A 15,635-nucleotide genomic window follows, 5' to 3' on the forward strand; every position below is an offset into this window, starting at 1 on the left:
GTGGTGCCTCGCAAGACGAAAAGAATCCGTTCTGTGATTCTCTTCGTCTAGCGTTTTTTTCGTCTTGCGAAGCAAGCCCATTGACGGATTAGCGGATTAGCGGCTTTAGAAGAAAAGAAGAAGAGTTTGGATTTGATATCCCGCCTTTCACTCCCTTTAAGGAGTCTCAAAGCGGCTAACATTCTCTTTTCCCTTCCTCCCCCACAACAAACACTCTGTGAGGTGAGTGGGGCTGAGAGACTTCAAAGAAGTATGACTGGCCCAAGGTCACCCAGCAGCTGCATGTGGAGGAGCGGAGACTCAAACCCGGTTCCCCAGATTACGAGACTACCGCTCTTAACCACTACACCACACTGGCTTATCTGCTGATCGGATCAGCTGATAAGCAGCTTAGCGCCTTAGAAAAAAGGGGGGGGAGGAAAAAAACCCCGCAGGAACTCGCAAGGCATTGTCGTCTTGCGAAGCAAGCCCATAGGAGATTCGTTTTGCGAAGCACCTCCAAAACGGAAAACTCTTTCGTCTAGCGAGTTTTCCGTCTTGCGAGGCATTCGTCTTGCGGGGCACCACTGTAAATAAATCTTGAGAAGCTATGTAGTTTGAGGTTTTGGTAAGAAAATCTCATAAAAGTCCAGCAGTGCAGATCATGTGGACCACTAACATGGAATAATAGTTTGTAGACTGAGGTTCATCTAACACTTTTGAGTAATATGTAGAGGGATTCTAAGTCAGAAAAGGCGAAAGAACCTTTCAGAGGAAGTATATAGCATGGAATGCTAAGAGTGTCTTTGTCTGTACCGCACTATTTGGATTTCCCAATCTGATGTCAGGGGAGAAAATGTACTGCAACTGATTGGGAATAATCAGTTGCTTCAGGATGAGAACAGAAATCGTGCAACGGCAGCAGGAGGCCCCATTAGCTAAAGTGGTGCTTCAGGTTAAGAACAGACCTCCAGAATGAATCAAGTTCTTAACCCGAGGTACCACTGTATATATATTCCCCACTCAACCCTGTCAGGGCTCTTGTACTCTTAAGAGATAGATGAGATGTCCAAAAGCATGGGTATCCTCATGAAACAAAAAGTTTTTTGTCCCATCCGTGCTTCAGTGTATCTGAAGAAGTGTGCATGCACATGAAAGCTTATACCCAGAACAAACTTAGTTGGTCTCTCAGATGCTACTGGACAATTTTTTAGTTTATTTCATGCTGGGGGAAAGATGCTCTTGCTGAGCTTCAGCTTAACCTGCAGCTGCAAGAGGGAGACGGCCTCTGAAAAGGTGGCAACCACAGCTGTCCCGTCGCTATATTCGGTTTATGTTTTAGTATTAGCTCTTCAAATCTTCCCAAAGGTAAGCAAACTAAAGGCACTGGAGAATTAGGCTATTATCCAGAGGAGGAGGAGAAATGGAAACCAAACACTCAGCACCAAAGGCTTCCTGCAAAGTTACCGCAGCCGTTTGATCACACCAGTTGGCAGGCAATCAGGTTTAGATCGCTGAAATGAAGAAACCTACAGGAAAAGGCACTCCGGATGTTGTTGGACTACACTTCCCTTCACCCCAGACCCTTGGCTATGCTGGTGGGGGCTGATGAGAGTTGTAGGAGGGTCACAGGCAAATAGCCAACGCTGCCTTCAGGAATAGAATGAGGTCAGGTTGTTTAAGATTATTATCTGGGCAATTGGCAACCACTTGCTGTGCCAGTTTATGTATGCATCAATACCATGTCTCATTCTGTTCCACTGGACTGGTTCCTACTGTTCAAAAGATTGCAGCCTTAAATTTTTCTCTTGAGGTGTTACGAGGAACTCTTGGGCCAAGGTGAGCATGCATTGTGTTACTTGTTTGGCCCAATTATTGTTCCTAGGGCGAAAAGCACAGTATTGCTGGCTATGTTGGAAAAATGCAATGATTGGTCTAGTGATTCAGGCACCTGCACATGCTTAGTAAAGAATGCCCTCATTTCTTTTTAATATTTTCTTACACTTAAGTGATGTCTATGCTGGCTTGGTCATGCCCACAGAATGGAAGATGGCAGGGTCCCCAAAGACATGGTCTTCCCATCTTTACCTTCCCGTCACAAGCAAGAGAAGACCTTCCATTCATGGAAAGCTTAAGTCTGAATCCATCACCCTTCATGTTTGATTTTGATGAATCATAAAGAAAAACAGATTACAGTACATTTTTAAAGTGCTAAAATATTTAAATCTGCAGAAATGACATCGTTGGATCAAACATTTTTTATCTGAACCATTTGTGTTCAAATAGTACTGGTTTATTTACAACTGCAGTTTATAAACAATAACACAAACATCTTTACATTAACACTATGGGGGAATCTCTGTGTTGAAGTAGGCACAAATTGGAGGCTCTTCAGGAGATTTTACTTTAAAGGAGAACTGGAGAAAAAAAAATACATAAAATGACAGCTCTGGGCAGAATTATAAATACAGGAGCATTGGCAGAGGTGCAGTTCATGCAATGCATTGTCAAATACTTCTTTTAGTGTTGTTCATTTAGATATGTTTAAAAACGGGAGTTCCAGGATTAAGGTGCCATAACTTGATTCCTACTAAGAACGTAACTTTAAAGAGCTGATTTGTTATAAAGGTCAGCTTAATTTATTTTGTGATGATACCGCAACAGAATCTTTTGCGACCGCCTTTTGCAGCCTTTCATATCTTCATGTACTGAACTTGCTCCAGGATACGAAGAGCATTCAAGTTCCTCTTAAACATTTGGTCAATATGCGATAGCTACAGATTTGCAGCAAAAACTTGTAATTCTCAAGCACTGAAGACATTATTTCAAAAACTTAACTGACATGACTTGAAGAGGGAAAAGGCATGTCATATGTATAAAAAAATCATTGCAAATATGTAGCTCTCTGATCACTTTGCCTCACTTGCAAACAGTACACCTTCAGTCCGTGCCAGACAGGTTCTGAAAAGATAATCCAACAATTATGTTTGTCTCCCCATCATGGCAGCCAACTTTGATATTCCATCACATGAATTCTGATTTCAGCGTCCATTCTAATGCTGACCATGGCCCAATAAAACCTCCACTTTCATAATAACCCAGCCACATACTTGTGAGTGTAAACTTTTCATTACGGCATCCAATTCAACATTCCAAGTTTTTTTAATTTAGCCACTATTTTTTTTACTTGATAGCACACAGAAGTTACACACCCACCCAGTTTGGTGGACTGCAATATTCTTTTTAGCTGGGTCCCAATTTTTCCTAGTTCTAGTTCCTAGCCTATGTATTGTCGTCACTCCTTGATGTTTCACCCAGCAGATCAAACCACATATTCAGTGCTTCGGGCATTTAAAAAACAGCTGCTACTTAACAGTTTGTAATATTAAGAAGAAAATGGGTTTCAAATATTTTCCCATTATCTTAGAAGTGCTATGTGGCTTCAATACGATTCTTCAAAGTGATCTGTGTATTGAATTGCTCTTATTAAGAACAGGTCAGAACCTCAAAAGCTACTTGAAAAATAACTGACATTTATAATAAACAACTTTTACAAAATCCAAGAGTGTTAAAGAAAAAGACTTTAAAAATATATTCAAAATGTATAATTTACTCCTATCGTAAACCTGCTACCCAGGCACTCCCATCAGTAAACTGAAAATGTCCTCTTAGGTTAGTATTCCACAGGAAAATTCATTTTAGGTCCATGTGCAGTATCCTGGTTGTCATTTTTTCTTTTTTTAAGACACAACTGAAAAAGTCTTTTTCTCATTAGCTTTCCAGGGCATCCAGAACTTTCATAATCTGTTGCTTTATGGCTTTGGTAGCATCACCTGCATTTGGAATCAAGTACCTTAAGAAATGGAAACAAAAAGAACATTTGTTGACATACTGAACAAATTCACTGTTGATCAAAGATTTAGTATAGAATCATCGAGCTGGAAGGGACCACAAGAGTCACTTTGTACAACCTTCTGCAAGCAGGAATCTCAACTAAAGCATCTGTGACAGATGGAGATAATAAAAGGATTAAAAATATTGTTTCATAATGACTAAGGCTTATTTGCAAATAGCCACGTTAATCCCTGTTTGCAGCTTTCATATGCAATTTGCAAAATAACTACTGTATCACAGCCCATCCAGCTAGAATTTTCTTGTGTAAATGGTTGTGTAATTCCCACCGCGGGTGCACTTTATCTTACTGACATATAATGAGTTATAACCAAAGGCATCTTGGAAGAGCACCCTCATGTACCATGTGAGAAAAATGGATGATTTGCACTCTTTGTATAGGTCTAGAGGTGATATTCTTAAGCAAGTCAAAACCTGAAAACTACTAAAGAATCAACTTATACCAGCACTAGCAGCCTCATACCCTGGATTACTCAGGAATTCTAACAAAGAAAAAACCCAAGCAGTTTTGAAACTAGTGGTTAAAATCAGTAGTTTGGAAAGGTCCAGTCTGCCATATTGATTCAAAATGGCATCCAGTTGTATCCAAACACAAATCACAACCTTCTCCTTAATCATAGAAATTTGGTTACTGTATCTTAGGTAAAGGTACCCCTGACCATTAGGTCCAGTCACGGACGACTCTGGGATTGCGGCGCTCATCTCGCTTTATTGGCCAAGGGAACTGGCTTACAGCTTCCGGGTCATGTGGCCAGCATGACTAAGCTGCTTCTGGCAAATCAGAGCAGCATACGGAAATGCCGTTTACCTTCCTGAAGGAGCGGTAACTATTTATCTATTTGCACTTTGATGTGCTTTTGAACTGCTAGGTTGGCAGGAGCAGGGACCAAGCAACAGGAGCGGGGATTTGAACCACCAACCTTCTAATTGGCAAGCCCTAGGCTCTGTGGTTTAACTGTATCTTAAGAGGTATCCAAATGCATACTGAGTAGGAATGCAACTTTCCAAAATATATATGTAAAAGCTGTTTTCTGCATACTCAAAAGTTCTTTGCATCCAACCCATTGCAGGAAGTGAGAAATAAAAACCTCTGCCCCATGATGGTTGAATGGAGACAGCCATTTAATATGATCCTGTAATCATGTGATGTTTGCAATAATAGTTATCACCTAATAAACAGGGCAATTTGCACAGGCTTTAAACAACTTAGGTGAAAAGCCACTGAAATGGAAACTTTTAGCACTTTGTATGTCTTACCTTCACATTTAAAAATACAGTGGTGCCTCGCAAGACGAAAAGAATCTGTTCTGTGATTCTCTTCGTCTAGCGGTTTTTTCGTCTTGCGAAGCAAGCCCATTGACGGATTAGCGGATTAGCGCTATTAGCGGCTTATCTGCTGATCGGATCAGCTGATAAGCGGCTTAGCGCCTTAGAAAAAGGGGGGGGGGAACCCGCAGGAACTCGCAAGGCATTGTCGTCTTGCGAAGCAAGCCCATAGGAGATTCGTTTTGCGAAGCACCTCCAAAACGGAAAACTCTTTCATCTAGCGAGTTTTCCGTCTTGCGAGGCATTCGTCTTGCGGGGCACCACTGTAAATAAATATTGAGAAGCTATGTAGTTTGAGGTTTTGGCAAGAAAATCTCATAAAAGTCCAGCAGTGCAGATCATGTGGACCATTAACTATGGAATAATAGTTTGTAGACTGAGGTTCATCTAACACTTTTGAGTAATATGTAGAGGGATTCTAAGTCAGAAAAGGCGAAAGAGCCTTTCAGAGGAAGTATGTAGCATGGAATGCTAAGAGTGTCTTTGTCTGTACCGCACTATTTGGATTTCCCAATCTGATTCAGGGGAGAAAATGTACTGCAACTGATTGGGAATAATCATGTGTAGATGAGTCTGAAGCAAAACACAAACAAACAAACTTACCTCTCAATTGCCAAAATCTCTATGCCCGAAGTGGTGCTATTTCCATATTTGAAGGTTATTAATTCAGGATGTTTTTTCTTGGATGTTATTTTAACTACAGAGTTTAGTGCCTGGCGAGATTGTATGTAAGCAAATCCCTTTCGGGAGGCAATTTCCCTCAGACAGTACATATGTGTTGCTGTTACTAGAAGATGACTGTGAACAAAGTAAAAAGAGAAAAGGGTTTTTTGTCAGAAATACAGAGGGTGGAATCCAGCGGTGCATGAGCAGAATTATGTTTGTACACAGGACTACACCTTTCTACTCTCTTATTATAGACCTCTGCACAAAATGCCTAATTTGCCCCAGAGGCTCCCCCAACTTTCCACAGCAGAATTTGAGGTCATGTGCAAGACTGCAATGGAGAGAAGGTGAAGTCCCATTCCACAAGCAGAAATCTGTTCCACTTACACATAAAGAACATAGGACACAATCCAGAGATGGGAAAAAGCATGGTGGGAAAATTAGCAACAGTACTCATTTCCTGAAGCAAATGCCTCAAAAGACTTTGTAATCACTTATAAATATTTATTTCAGAATTAAAATGCTGGTTTTCCTCTAACAGAACACGACAGTGCTTTAATCAGCTGATACTGGAATTTCTCAAACTGTTTTTCTTATCATAGGGTGAAATGTTTCTTGGGATGAAGTCTCTCAACCATTACCTCTACTGTGAAAATATTTTCTGAAGGGACCTCACAGTGAAAAATCCACAAGGTACCAGGTCATACAAACAAATTAAACACGCACCAGTACCAGGTGCCTGCTATAGTATTAGAAAACTCCTTTTTTAAAGCTTTTCTTCAACAAAGAAGGTGAAAACTAGACATGATGCCAATCTTAAGCATGTTTACTGTGACGTGAGTGTTGCTGAGATCAATGGAACTCAATTCCTGGTAAATAAGTCTAGGACTAAAGAGTTTGTACACTGAATTCATTCCCAGATCATGCAGATCTTCACCATGAGATAAACAGAAATTCACCTTGTAGTAGAAAAGATGATTATGTGAGTCCACAAAATTCTCTAACACATAGAAGTCAACAACTATCAATACCAAATATCTATCTATCTATCTATCTATCTATCTATCTATCTATCTATGATATTTATGTACTTTTTATAATAAGTATTAGTGATTATAATTATCCATCCAACAATACCTTGGAAACATGTGTCCATTTTCTTTCACCTCTTTACAGGGGAAATGAAACTTTATGTCTGGTTTATTTATCCAAGTCTGGATGTTGACGATCTCTTTTCGATCATCATCTGACATTGAGGAGCTGTCAATTTCATCTGTTTAAAAAAGAAAGGAGTGATGTCACATGGACAAAACATAGATGAACACTTTTTTAATGTTACCTACCCGATCCTTTGAATAATAATAATAATTTTCACATTATTATTTGAAATTTCTAAAATGAAGAATACAGTACATCGCTGCTATTAAAAACTGTGTCTTGGTTTTTATGCTAGATCATTTTAGATTAGACAGCTGGGTCTACTCTAGGCATGACAAAAATCTGGATCTAACCCTGTATCTCTCACATAACTGAATTCAAAAGTAGGTCATTTCACCTCAAATCTAGTTTGCCTATTTGGTTTAAGCTTCCTAATGCTTTTGCTATTATGAAAGTTATTGTTCATGGTAGGAGCAGGGCTGCAACATGGTTTAATCTATTAATCATATTAATCAAGCACACTAGGGTGATATACAATTGTGATTCTTTTCTGCCAGAAGAAAACTCATCAGCAGAACAGGGAGGCAGACCCCTAACACTGTTGTGCAGATCTTCCTTTGGGAGGGGGATAACCAAAAATTGCCTCCTTTCCTATTCCACTGATGGATTCCCTTCCTCCAGCAGACAGCCACCACTGGATACCACCCTCTTGATAAATGTGTATTAAAGTGCATGTGGATAATAACAGCATTTCCAAAGTAAGATGTATGTTTGTTTTTGTATTTGACAATGCACAAGTCACAGCAGGTATTCACAGAAGAGACACAAGAGACAAGAAAATGCCTCTTTGAAGGTGGCACTTGCCACCTGCAGTTTTTATAAACACTTGTCTTTTTTTAATGTGCCTATTAAAAAAATCTGCTTGCCTGATTAACTCGGGGCAATTGAATTGTTTTAATTAAGTAATATGAGCTATTAATTAAGTTATGCTTCCCTAGTTGGAAGAAGGAATTTTACTCATTCTGACATTGGACCCGACCCCTATCGAGCAGATTCCCTCCGGAGCTCGGAGGGAATCCGCCATTCGGCGCTGGCGCCAACCCGGAAGTGGAATTTTACTCATTCTGACATTGAGTAGGAATGCACAATTATGGATCAAAAGTTTACACAGGCAGTGACTTCACAATTCAGAAAACAGCATTATCTGCACAAGAGGATGTTTAAGTTCAAAGTCTGCTAATTCTTCTGTCTTATCACTCCTTAAATTGATTGACTAGAAGACAGGAATGGAATCATCCCATTTCCTTATCTGATTTTTCCATTCTATTTTTGTGTCCTACTTGTCCTAAATAAAATATTGCACTTTATTTTCCTAAATAATGTATTGATCAATGCAACTGAGAGTTCTAGCACGAGTGCAGGTCAATCCTAAAAGCAACTCTAAATATAGTATTGAGAGGCCAGTCAGCTGTCATTCCTAAGTGATTTTAGATCACATGTTTTGTTTTGCGAACAAAATGTTCTCATTGCTGGACTCACAAATTCACTACAGGAATAGACAAAGATGGATTTTTTTTCATTCACAAAAGCCATGTCCTGAGAGCACCAAAGGGCCAACTAATACCCCCTCATCTCATTGCTCTTATGTCAATGTCATTTTTTGCTATTTTGAATGCACTTTTTGTCAAGGTTGATTCAGCCCTTTCCCTGTGGGAGGCCTGAAACAATTACCCCACAGCCAGTAATAAAAATCCTGATTTCCCTGGGCCCCTGATGGATTCTCAATTTAGAAAGCATGTTTCTTTATCTGACCCTTTTACATGGTTTTTGTATGTTTTGTGGTATTTTATGCATTGTAACTTGCCGTTATTTCTGTTGATTGTATTTAGTAATTCTTTATTGTAACTGTCAAAACTGTAAACCATTTAATTATTATCTGCTGACATTTAACTTTACTATTATATTCTAAAGAATTATTGAATATTGCTTTATTTGATGTAAGCTGTTTATTCCGAATCTGACTGGACACAGGTTAGAGCTCAACGTTGAGCCTACCAAGTGGCGATAGCGACGGCGAAGAAGACCTTCTTCGCCGCCTCTATTGCATCTGCAGAAAACAGCAGCAGGAGACTTTTTCAGGTGGTTCACAATTTAGCGGAACCACCTGCGACATCTGGGCCCAGTACGGGCCACATGATCTCCTGCAATGATTTTGCAAAGTTTTTTGCAGATAAAATCGCTCAGATTCGGGAAGAAGTAGACTCCACCGTGGGAGCAGGGCCAGGGCGGGAGAGTGCTAGAGTCCTAGTCAAGTTGCGTGGGATCAATTCCAACCTGTTACCTCCGAGGATGTGGACAGACTGCTTGGACGAGTGAAGCCAACCACCTGTCTCCTGGATCCTTGCCCATCCTGGCTTATAAAAGCTAGCCGGGAAGGACTGGGCGATGGGCTTCGTGGGGTGGTGAATGCTTCCCTCCGTGAGGGAGCCTTCCCAGACCCGCTGAAAGAGGCGGTTATTAAACCGCTTCTTAAAAAACCATCTTTAGATGCGGCCACGATGGCCAATTATCGCCCAGTCTCAAATCTTCCATTCTTGGGCAAGGTGATTGAGCGAGTGGTTGCTGAACAACTCCAGGCACGCCTGGAAGAAGCGGACCATTTGGATCCCTTCCAGTCGGGATTCAGGCCTCATCATGGGACTGAAACTGCCTTGGTCGCACTGGTTGATGATCTCCGGCGGGCTAGGGACAAAGGTGAGAGCTGTTTCCTAGTTCTGCTGGATCTCTCAGCAGCGTTTGATACCATCGACCATAACATCCTTCTGGACTGTCTTGAGGGGCTGGGAGCTGGGGGCACTGTCATACAGTGGTTCCGCTCCTTCCTCCTGGGCCGTGTTCAGAAAGTGGTGGGGGGGGATGAGTGTTCAGACCCCTGGGCTCTCATTTGTGGGGTGCCTCAGGGTTCTGTCCTCTCCCCCATGCTTTTCAACATTTACATGCAGCCACTGGGAGAGATCATCAGGAGGTTTGGGCTGGGTGTTCATCAGTAGGCGGATGATACCCAGCTCTACCTCTCTTTTAAATCAGAACCAGTGAAGGCGGTGAAGGTCCTGTGTGAGTGTCTGGAGGCGGTTGGAGGATGGATGGCGGCTAACAGACTGAGGTTGAATCCTGACAAGAAAGAAGTACTTTTTTGGGGGGACAGGAGGCGGGCTGGTGTGGAGGATTCCCTGGTCCTGAATGGGGTAACTGTGCCCCTGAAGGACCAGGTGCGCAGCCTGGGAGTCATTTTGGACTCACAGCTGTCCATGGAGGCACAGGTCAAATCTGTATCCAGGGCAGCTGTTTACCAGCTCCATCTGGTACGTAGGCTGAGACCCTATCTGCCTGCAGACTGTCTCGCCAGAGTGGTGCATGCTCTGGTTATCTCCCGCTTGGACTACTGCAATGCGCTCTACATGGGGCTACCTTTGAAGGTGACCTGGAAACTACACCTAATCCAGAATGCGGCAGCTAGACTGGTGACTGGGAGCGGCTGCCAAGACCATATAACACCGGTCTTGAAAGACCTACATTGGCTCCCAGTACGTTTCCGAGCACAATTCAAAGTGTTGGTACTGACCTTTAAAGCCCTAAACGGCCTCGGTCCAGTATATCTGAAGGAGCGTCTCCACCCCCATTGTTCTGCCCGGACACTAAGGTCCAGCTCCGAGGGCCTTCTGGCGGTTCCCTCACTGCGAGAGGCCAAGTTACAGGGAACCAGGCAGAGGGCCTTCTCGGTAGTGGCGCACGCCCTGTGGAACGCCCTCCCATCAGATGTCAAAGCGATAAACAACTACCTGACATTCAGAAGACATCTTAAGGCAGCCCTGTTCAGGGAAGTTTTTAATATGTGACATTTTAGTGTATTTTTCATCTTTGTTGGAAGCTACCCAGAGTGGCTGGGGAAACCCAGCCAGATGGGCGGGGTACAAATAATAAATTATTATTATTATTATTATTATTATTTTAAAGTTATGTTTTTATTGTGACTTTTTGGAGTGGATCAGATTGTTATTGGGTGTGGTGTGATCTTTGCAGTCTATTTTGTTGTTTCTTCAGCTTGCAAAGTGCCTTGTGTGTACTGATCAAGAAAGGTGGTATACAAATTAAAACTGAAATGAAATATTATTGGGTGATTCTCAGTGAGAAGATCAGTAATGGCAGATAGGCTTCTCTATTGTCTCCTCTCTGCAGGAGTCTCGTGTGTGATTCTGGTAGGTTGTAGCCTCACTTCACATGAGGCAATAGTAAAGGTCTAGGTGGCGTCCTGCATTAAATCAGGAGATGTCATAGAATTCTCAGGGCACGTGACTGATGCTCTCAACAAACTCCCCCCTGCAACCTTATTGTCCTAAGGTTAAAGGTAAAGGGACCCCTGACCATTAGGTCCAGTCGTGGCCGACTCTGGGGTTACGGCGCTCATCTTGCTTTATTGGCCGAGGGAGCCGGCGTACAGCTTCCAGGTCATGTGGCCAGCATGACTAAGCCGCTTCTGGTGAACCAGAGCAGCGCACGGAAATGCCGTTTACCTTCCCGCCGAAGCGGTACCTATTTATCTACTTGCACTTTGATGTGCTTTTGAACTGCTAGGTTGGCAGGATCAGGGACCGAGCAACAGGAGCTCACCCTGTCACGGGGATTTGACCCACCAACTTGTGGTTTAACCCACAGCGCCACCCGCGTCCTAAGGTTAGAAGCATGCTAAACAAAACTTATTGACTGCTTTAGTAAAGTGACAAGTGCACTTAACTCAACAGATCCCAGAGTAAGTTCAGGCATTGGTTAAAACACCTCTTTGGTAATACATCTAATGGCTTGCAAGACGGGACATGTGAAGGGGGAAGGAATGGGTTTCTGTGCAGTCAGTCTGAAATGGGACCCAAAATCCTTGGGCTTTTCCTCCTCCAAGGGAGCATTCCTTCCCCCTTTACGTGGAATTTGTTTATACTTGATTTCAGATAGAAGCATTCTCTACCATACCAGTATCATACTCTTCTTCATCTCCAATGCTGAAAACCGGTTTCACGCCTCGGTAAGGTTTCCCCACTCGGTCACTGCTGCTCACATGTCTGTTGACAAGGGAAGATTATAGGGTGGGGGTGGGAGAGAAAAATACTACGTGTTAAGAAAGGGAAAAAAAAGAAACTGGGAAAAAGGACGACACCATGATATTTCCCATAGCAGCATGCAACGGCAAAAGACGTGAACCTGTATGTGCAGCCAAAGGATTCCAGATGAAGACAGCTGGCCGTGAGAAAAAAGCAGAGAGTGGCCAAACGAGCCACGCTGGATTAGTGAAAGCAGACAACAAGGGCTGTGGTGTTGTCCATTTTGGAGAAAATGGTGAAACTGCCTTCTCATTAAACTGCAGCGAACCCAGCTCTCTCTAGCAGGTCAAATAATCTATGTCAGAAGTCAGAAGCATCTTTAAGGCTCTCTCCTAATACTGAGTTGCGCTATTGGGCAAGCTACACACACACACACACACAGCACAGCTTTGGTAGGTTGGAAAGTTGAGAGTCTTTAAAATAATCTCTGAAGATACCTTCTTATGAAACAATACAACAGCCTCAGCTGGTACAGTATAAACAATGGCATTCCCTCTATTCAGTTTCCCCCTCCTGCTGCTGCTAGTATCTTGCCCATTCATCTTTTGCTGACTTTCTAAAAATATTACTTGGCATAGATACCAAGCATGACTCAATAAAGAGGCACATGTTTCCAACTTGTCACACATTTCCTAACAATTACAGTGGCCGAATGTTTCCTTTGAAATCTTTCTACATTCCGTTTTTGAGAGAGAGAAAATGATGATGCTCATATTTACACGCCGCTGTTGAAATTTAAATTCAAATGCTGTTAAAGGGGTGGGGTGGAGAGAAAGAGGTCTCACTCTGTTCCTGAAGGCATATCTTACGGCTTTTGCTTTCTAGGACTCGAAGGTATTAAAAGTGGATACTACTGGGGAAAAGAAAATTGTTAAAGGGGGAAGCAAACAAATGCGCTACCCAAATAAAGCAAAGTCGGGAGTGCTCATTAGTAACTTAAGACAATAAGCATCAGTAACACTGACAATGTACACATGAAATGGGCAGTGTGACAGACGGGTATGGGGATGATACAACTTTAGTTTAGTTTAGTTGAAACTATGTTTGGGGGAAACCAACTACGGTTAAGTGTTATATTTGCATAGCACCATCTTGAGCATACATTTCTGGTTGCCTTCATGTTTCCATTCTCAAAGCATGCCTCCTCTGGTCAAGACTTTGCTGTTTAGTGGCACCAAAACATACTAAGGTAATGTTGCTGTTATTAAGTATAAACACATTGCAAAATTGTGGATCAGGGTTTGTTAAGTTGTAAACACATTATTTCTTCTGAAAAAGCCTCCAAAGAAGAAACACCAATTCATAAACTGATATTAATAACTGTCTCCTTTGCCAGTACACTTTTTATGGAAATCTTGCTCGATGAGAATTTGATAACGTGGTTTAATGGCAACTCTCTGTTGCAAAGAATAGTTCTAAGCAATATTTTAAATTGGTGTTGTTTTAATAGTAGTTGGTTAGATGTTTAAAATACGTTGTTGGTTTAATTTTGTTTTATTTCAGATAAAATTTGCAAATAGATAAAAATGATAATAAAAATACAACTTTTTAATTTTGAATGTGGGTATAATGTAACACTACTGTTCTGTTAAAATTCAGGTTGATATGAATTTTGCTGATCTCCAAAGATCTGCTTTCTGTATGCTGACACAGGTGCAGGAGGAAAAATTCAATCTAAAGACCCCCTTTCAAAGGCAACTATGGTTGCTAGCTTCGTAACAAGCTTGTTCTAAAACAATGTTATAAACTGCCTTGTGCTATTCCGATGACGAGCAGTATATAAAACAAACAAACAAACTGGAATCCATGGTTTCCCACTTCAATTGTAACAGGAAACTATGGTTAGTAAAACCTCCTGGTTTGAATGCTGTATGCTGCTGAGGAGCAAAGGGGCTATGTCTGCAGGAAAAAGGATTACCACAGTTTAAGAAGAGATATGATTGTCTGAACATGGCAATCATGTTTAAAAGCTTGAAAAAGAAGTAATCAGTGTGGTTCATGATATGGAAAAGGGGAAAGATGTTCCAGAACAAACAACAAAATGAATATGAACAAATACTGTGTATACAGCTTCTCTTTCTCTCTCTAGTTTCCAACACAACACTTGAAATGCTTTGATAGCTTGATGTTAAAAATAATCTGAGAGAGATTGTCAGTGTAACCAATGCTTACAAACATTGTGAAGTCATGCGAAAAAAAGACAAAGGCAGTTTTACTCAGATGGTTCAATACAATGTCTTACCGCTGCAAACTTGCTGTCTCAGGCCAGGAAAGATTGAAAGAAACTCTATAGCAAATTGGGGCAGAGGACAGAACAAAGTAATTAAAATTTATAAGAAAGAGTATCTGATTTATTTCTTCTTACTTGGCAGTAGAGTATCAAGCAGGAGGGAGTATGAGAAAATATGAAAAAAATCTTTTTCAATGAGCATTTTTAAAGATCTGCTAGTCTTCCACAGAAGCAGTAATGTTTCAGTTATGGCTTAATGTGCACAAAGCTATTTTGGAGTACGAGGAATGGTGGATAACATAATCCTGAGTTCAAAGAAAGAGATCACGATTAATCTGTTGGCTAAAATTTAGAAGTTCCTTTTATTTTACCAATTTTTACAAGGTCAAGTTATTAAGCCCAGAATCCACTTTCCCAATAGCAAGACATAATGAGAGAGGCAATAGTTAAATGTGAGAATCTTTTAGTTGTCCAGTGTCCACACTCAAACTGTTCAGAGAGAGGTTAAATAGCTTTTAAGGGCACCAAAATTGTTTACACAGAAACGATGGCGCTCTAAAATGGTGAACAATCAGGTGATGGTGCTTGTTACAGACATTTTGAAGGAATAAAATTTCTATGAATCCTCCCCATCCTATGCACATTTACTCAAAAGTTAGTCCCACCGAGATCAATATGACTAACTTCCAAGTAAGCATGCATGACTTCAGCCAATAATCACTAAAAGCAGTCAGACCAAAATAACTCACCTATCAACTGGAGTTGATGTATTTTCAATAAAACTAATAACTTTTTCTTTCACATTCACAGATCTCGTCTTGAAAGCTTCTGTCATCTTGTTGACCAAGGACTTGACACCCTTCCCATCATTTGAGCCATTTGGAGAATCGCCCTGGAAAAGCAACTTTTGCAGTTATTTGATCTGTACATAAGTAATCTGCATGAAGGTTATTGTCATATTTATCTCAAAGATGGAGATGTGAGCTAGTTAAAGGGACAATCTAGGACAATCTAGGATAAGGGGTTTTTTTGGTGTGTGTGTAGCTATGTTTCCTTCACTTCTTGACCAATTAGAGAGTCAGGCGGCTATAATTATTAATAGATAGTCACTTTTCTCACAGATCCAAAGTGACTTATATTAAAACCAACTAAGAACATTCAAGAAAAATCTAAAAGCACAGCTATACAGATAGAAGGCATACCGTACACATACC

At 41.2% G+C, this 15,635-nt stretch overlaps 1 protein-coding gene across 4 annotated transcripts in view; it reads right to left on the bottom strand.

The window, feature by feature from the left end:
* Positions 1–2,250: 2,250 nt before the first annotated feature.
* The window catches only part of TBC1D23 (TBC1 domain family member 23), a 33,977-nt gene continuing 20,592 nt past the window's right edge, over positions 2,251–15,635 (bottom strand). For 2 of the 4 annotated variants that reach the window (XM_083500769.1, XM_083500770.1), the window contains exons 14-19: positions 15,171–15,313; positions 14,434–14,478; positions 12,064–12,152; positions 7,021–7,156; positions 5,821–6,015; positions 2,251–3,832 (exon numbers count right to left, since the gene is read on the bottom strand). In XM_083500769.1, coding sequence (XP_083356895.1) covers positions 3,751–3,832; positions 5,821–6,015; positions 7,021–7,156; positions 12,064–12,152; positions 14,434–14,478; positions 15,171–15,313 — 690 coding nt within the window. In that variant the 3' untranslated portion in view covers positions 2,251–3,750. The remainder of the gene's footprint in view (positions 3,833–5,820; positions 6,016–7,020; positions 7,157–12,063; positions 12,153–14,433; positions 14,479–15,170; positions 15,314–15,635) is intronic. The other 2 variants (XM_083500771.1, XM_083500772.1) reach the window with 1 other exon arrangement.

Source organism: Podarcis liolepis (genome assembly GCF_965112155.1).
Source record: "Podarcis liolepis genome assembly, chromosome: 4".
NCBI lineage: Eukaryota > Metazoa > Chordata > Lepidosauria > Squamata > Lacertidae > Podarcis > Podarcis liolepis.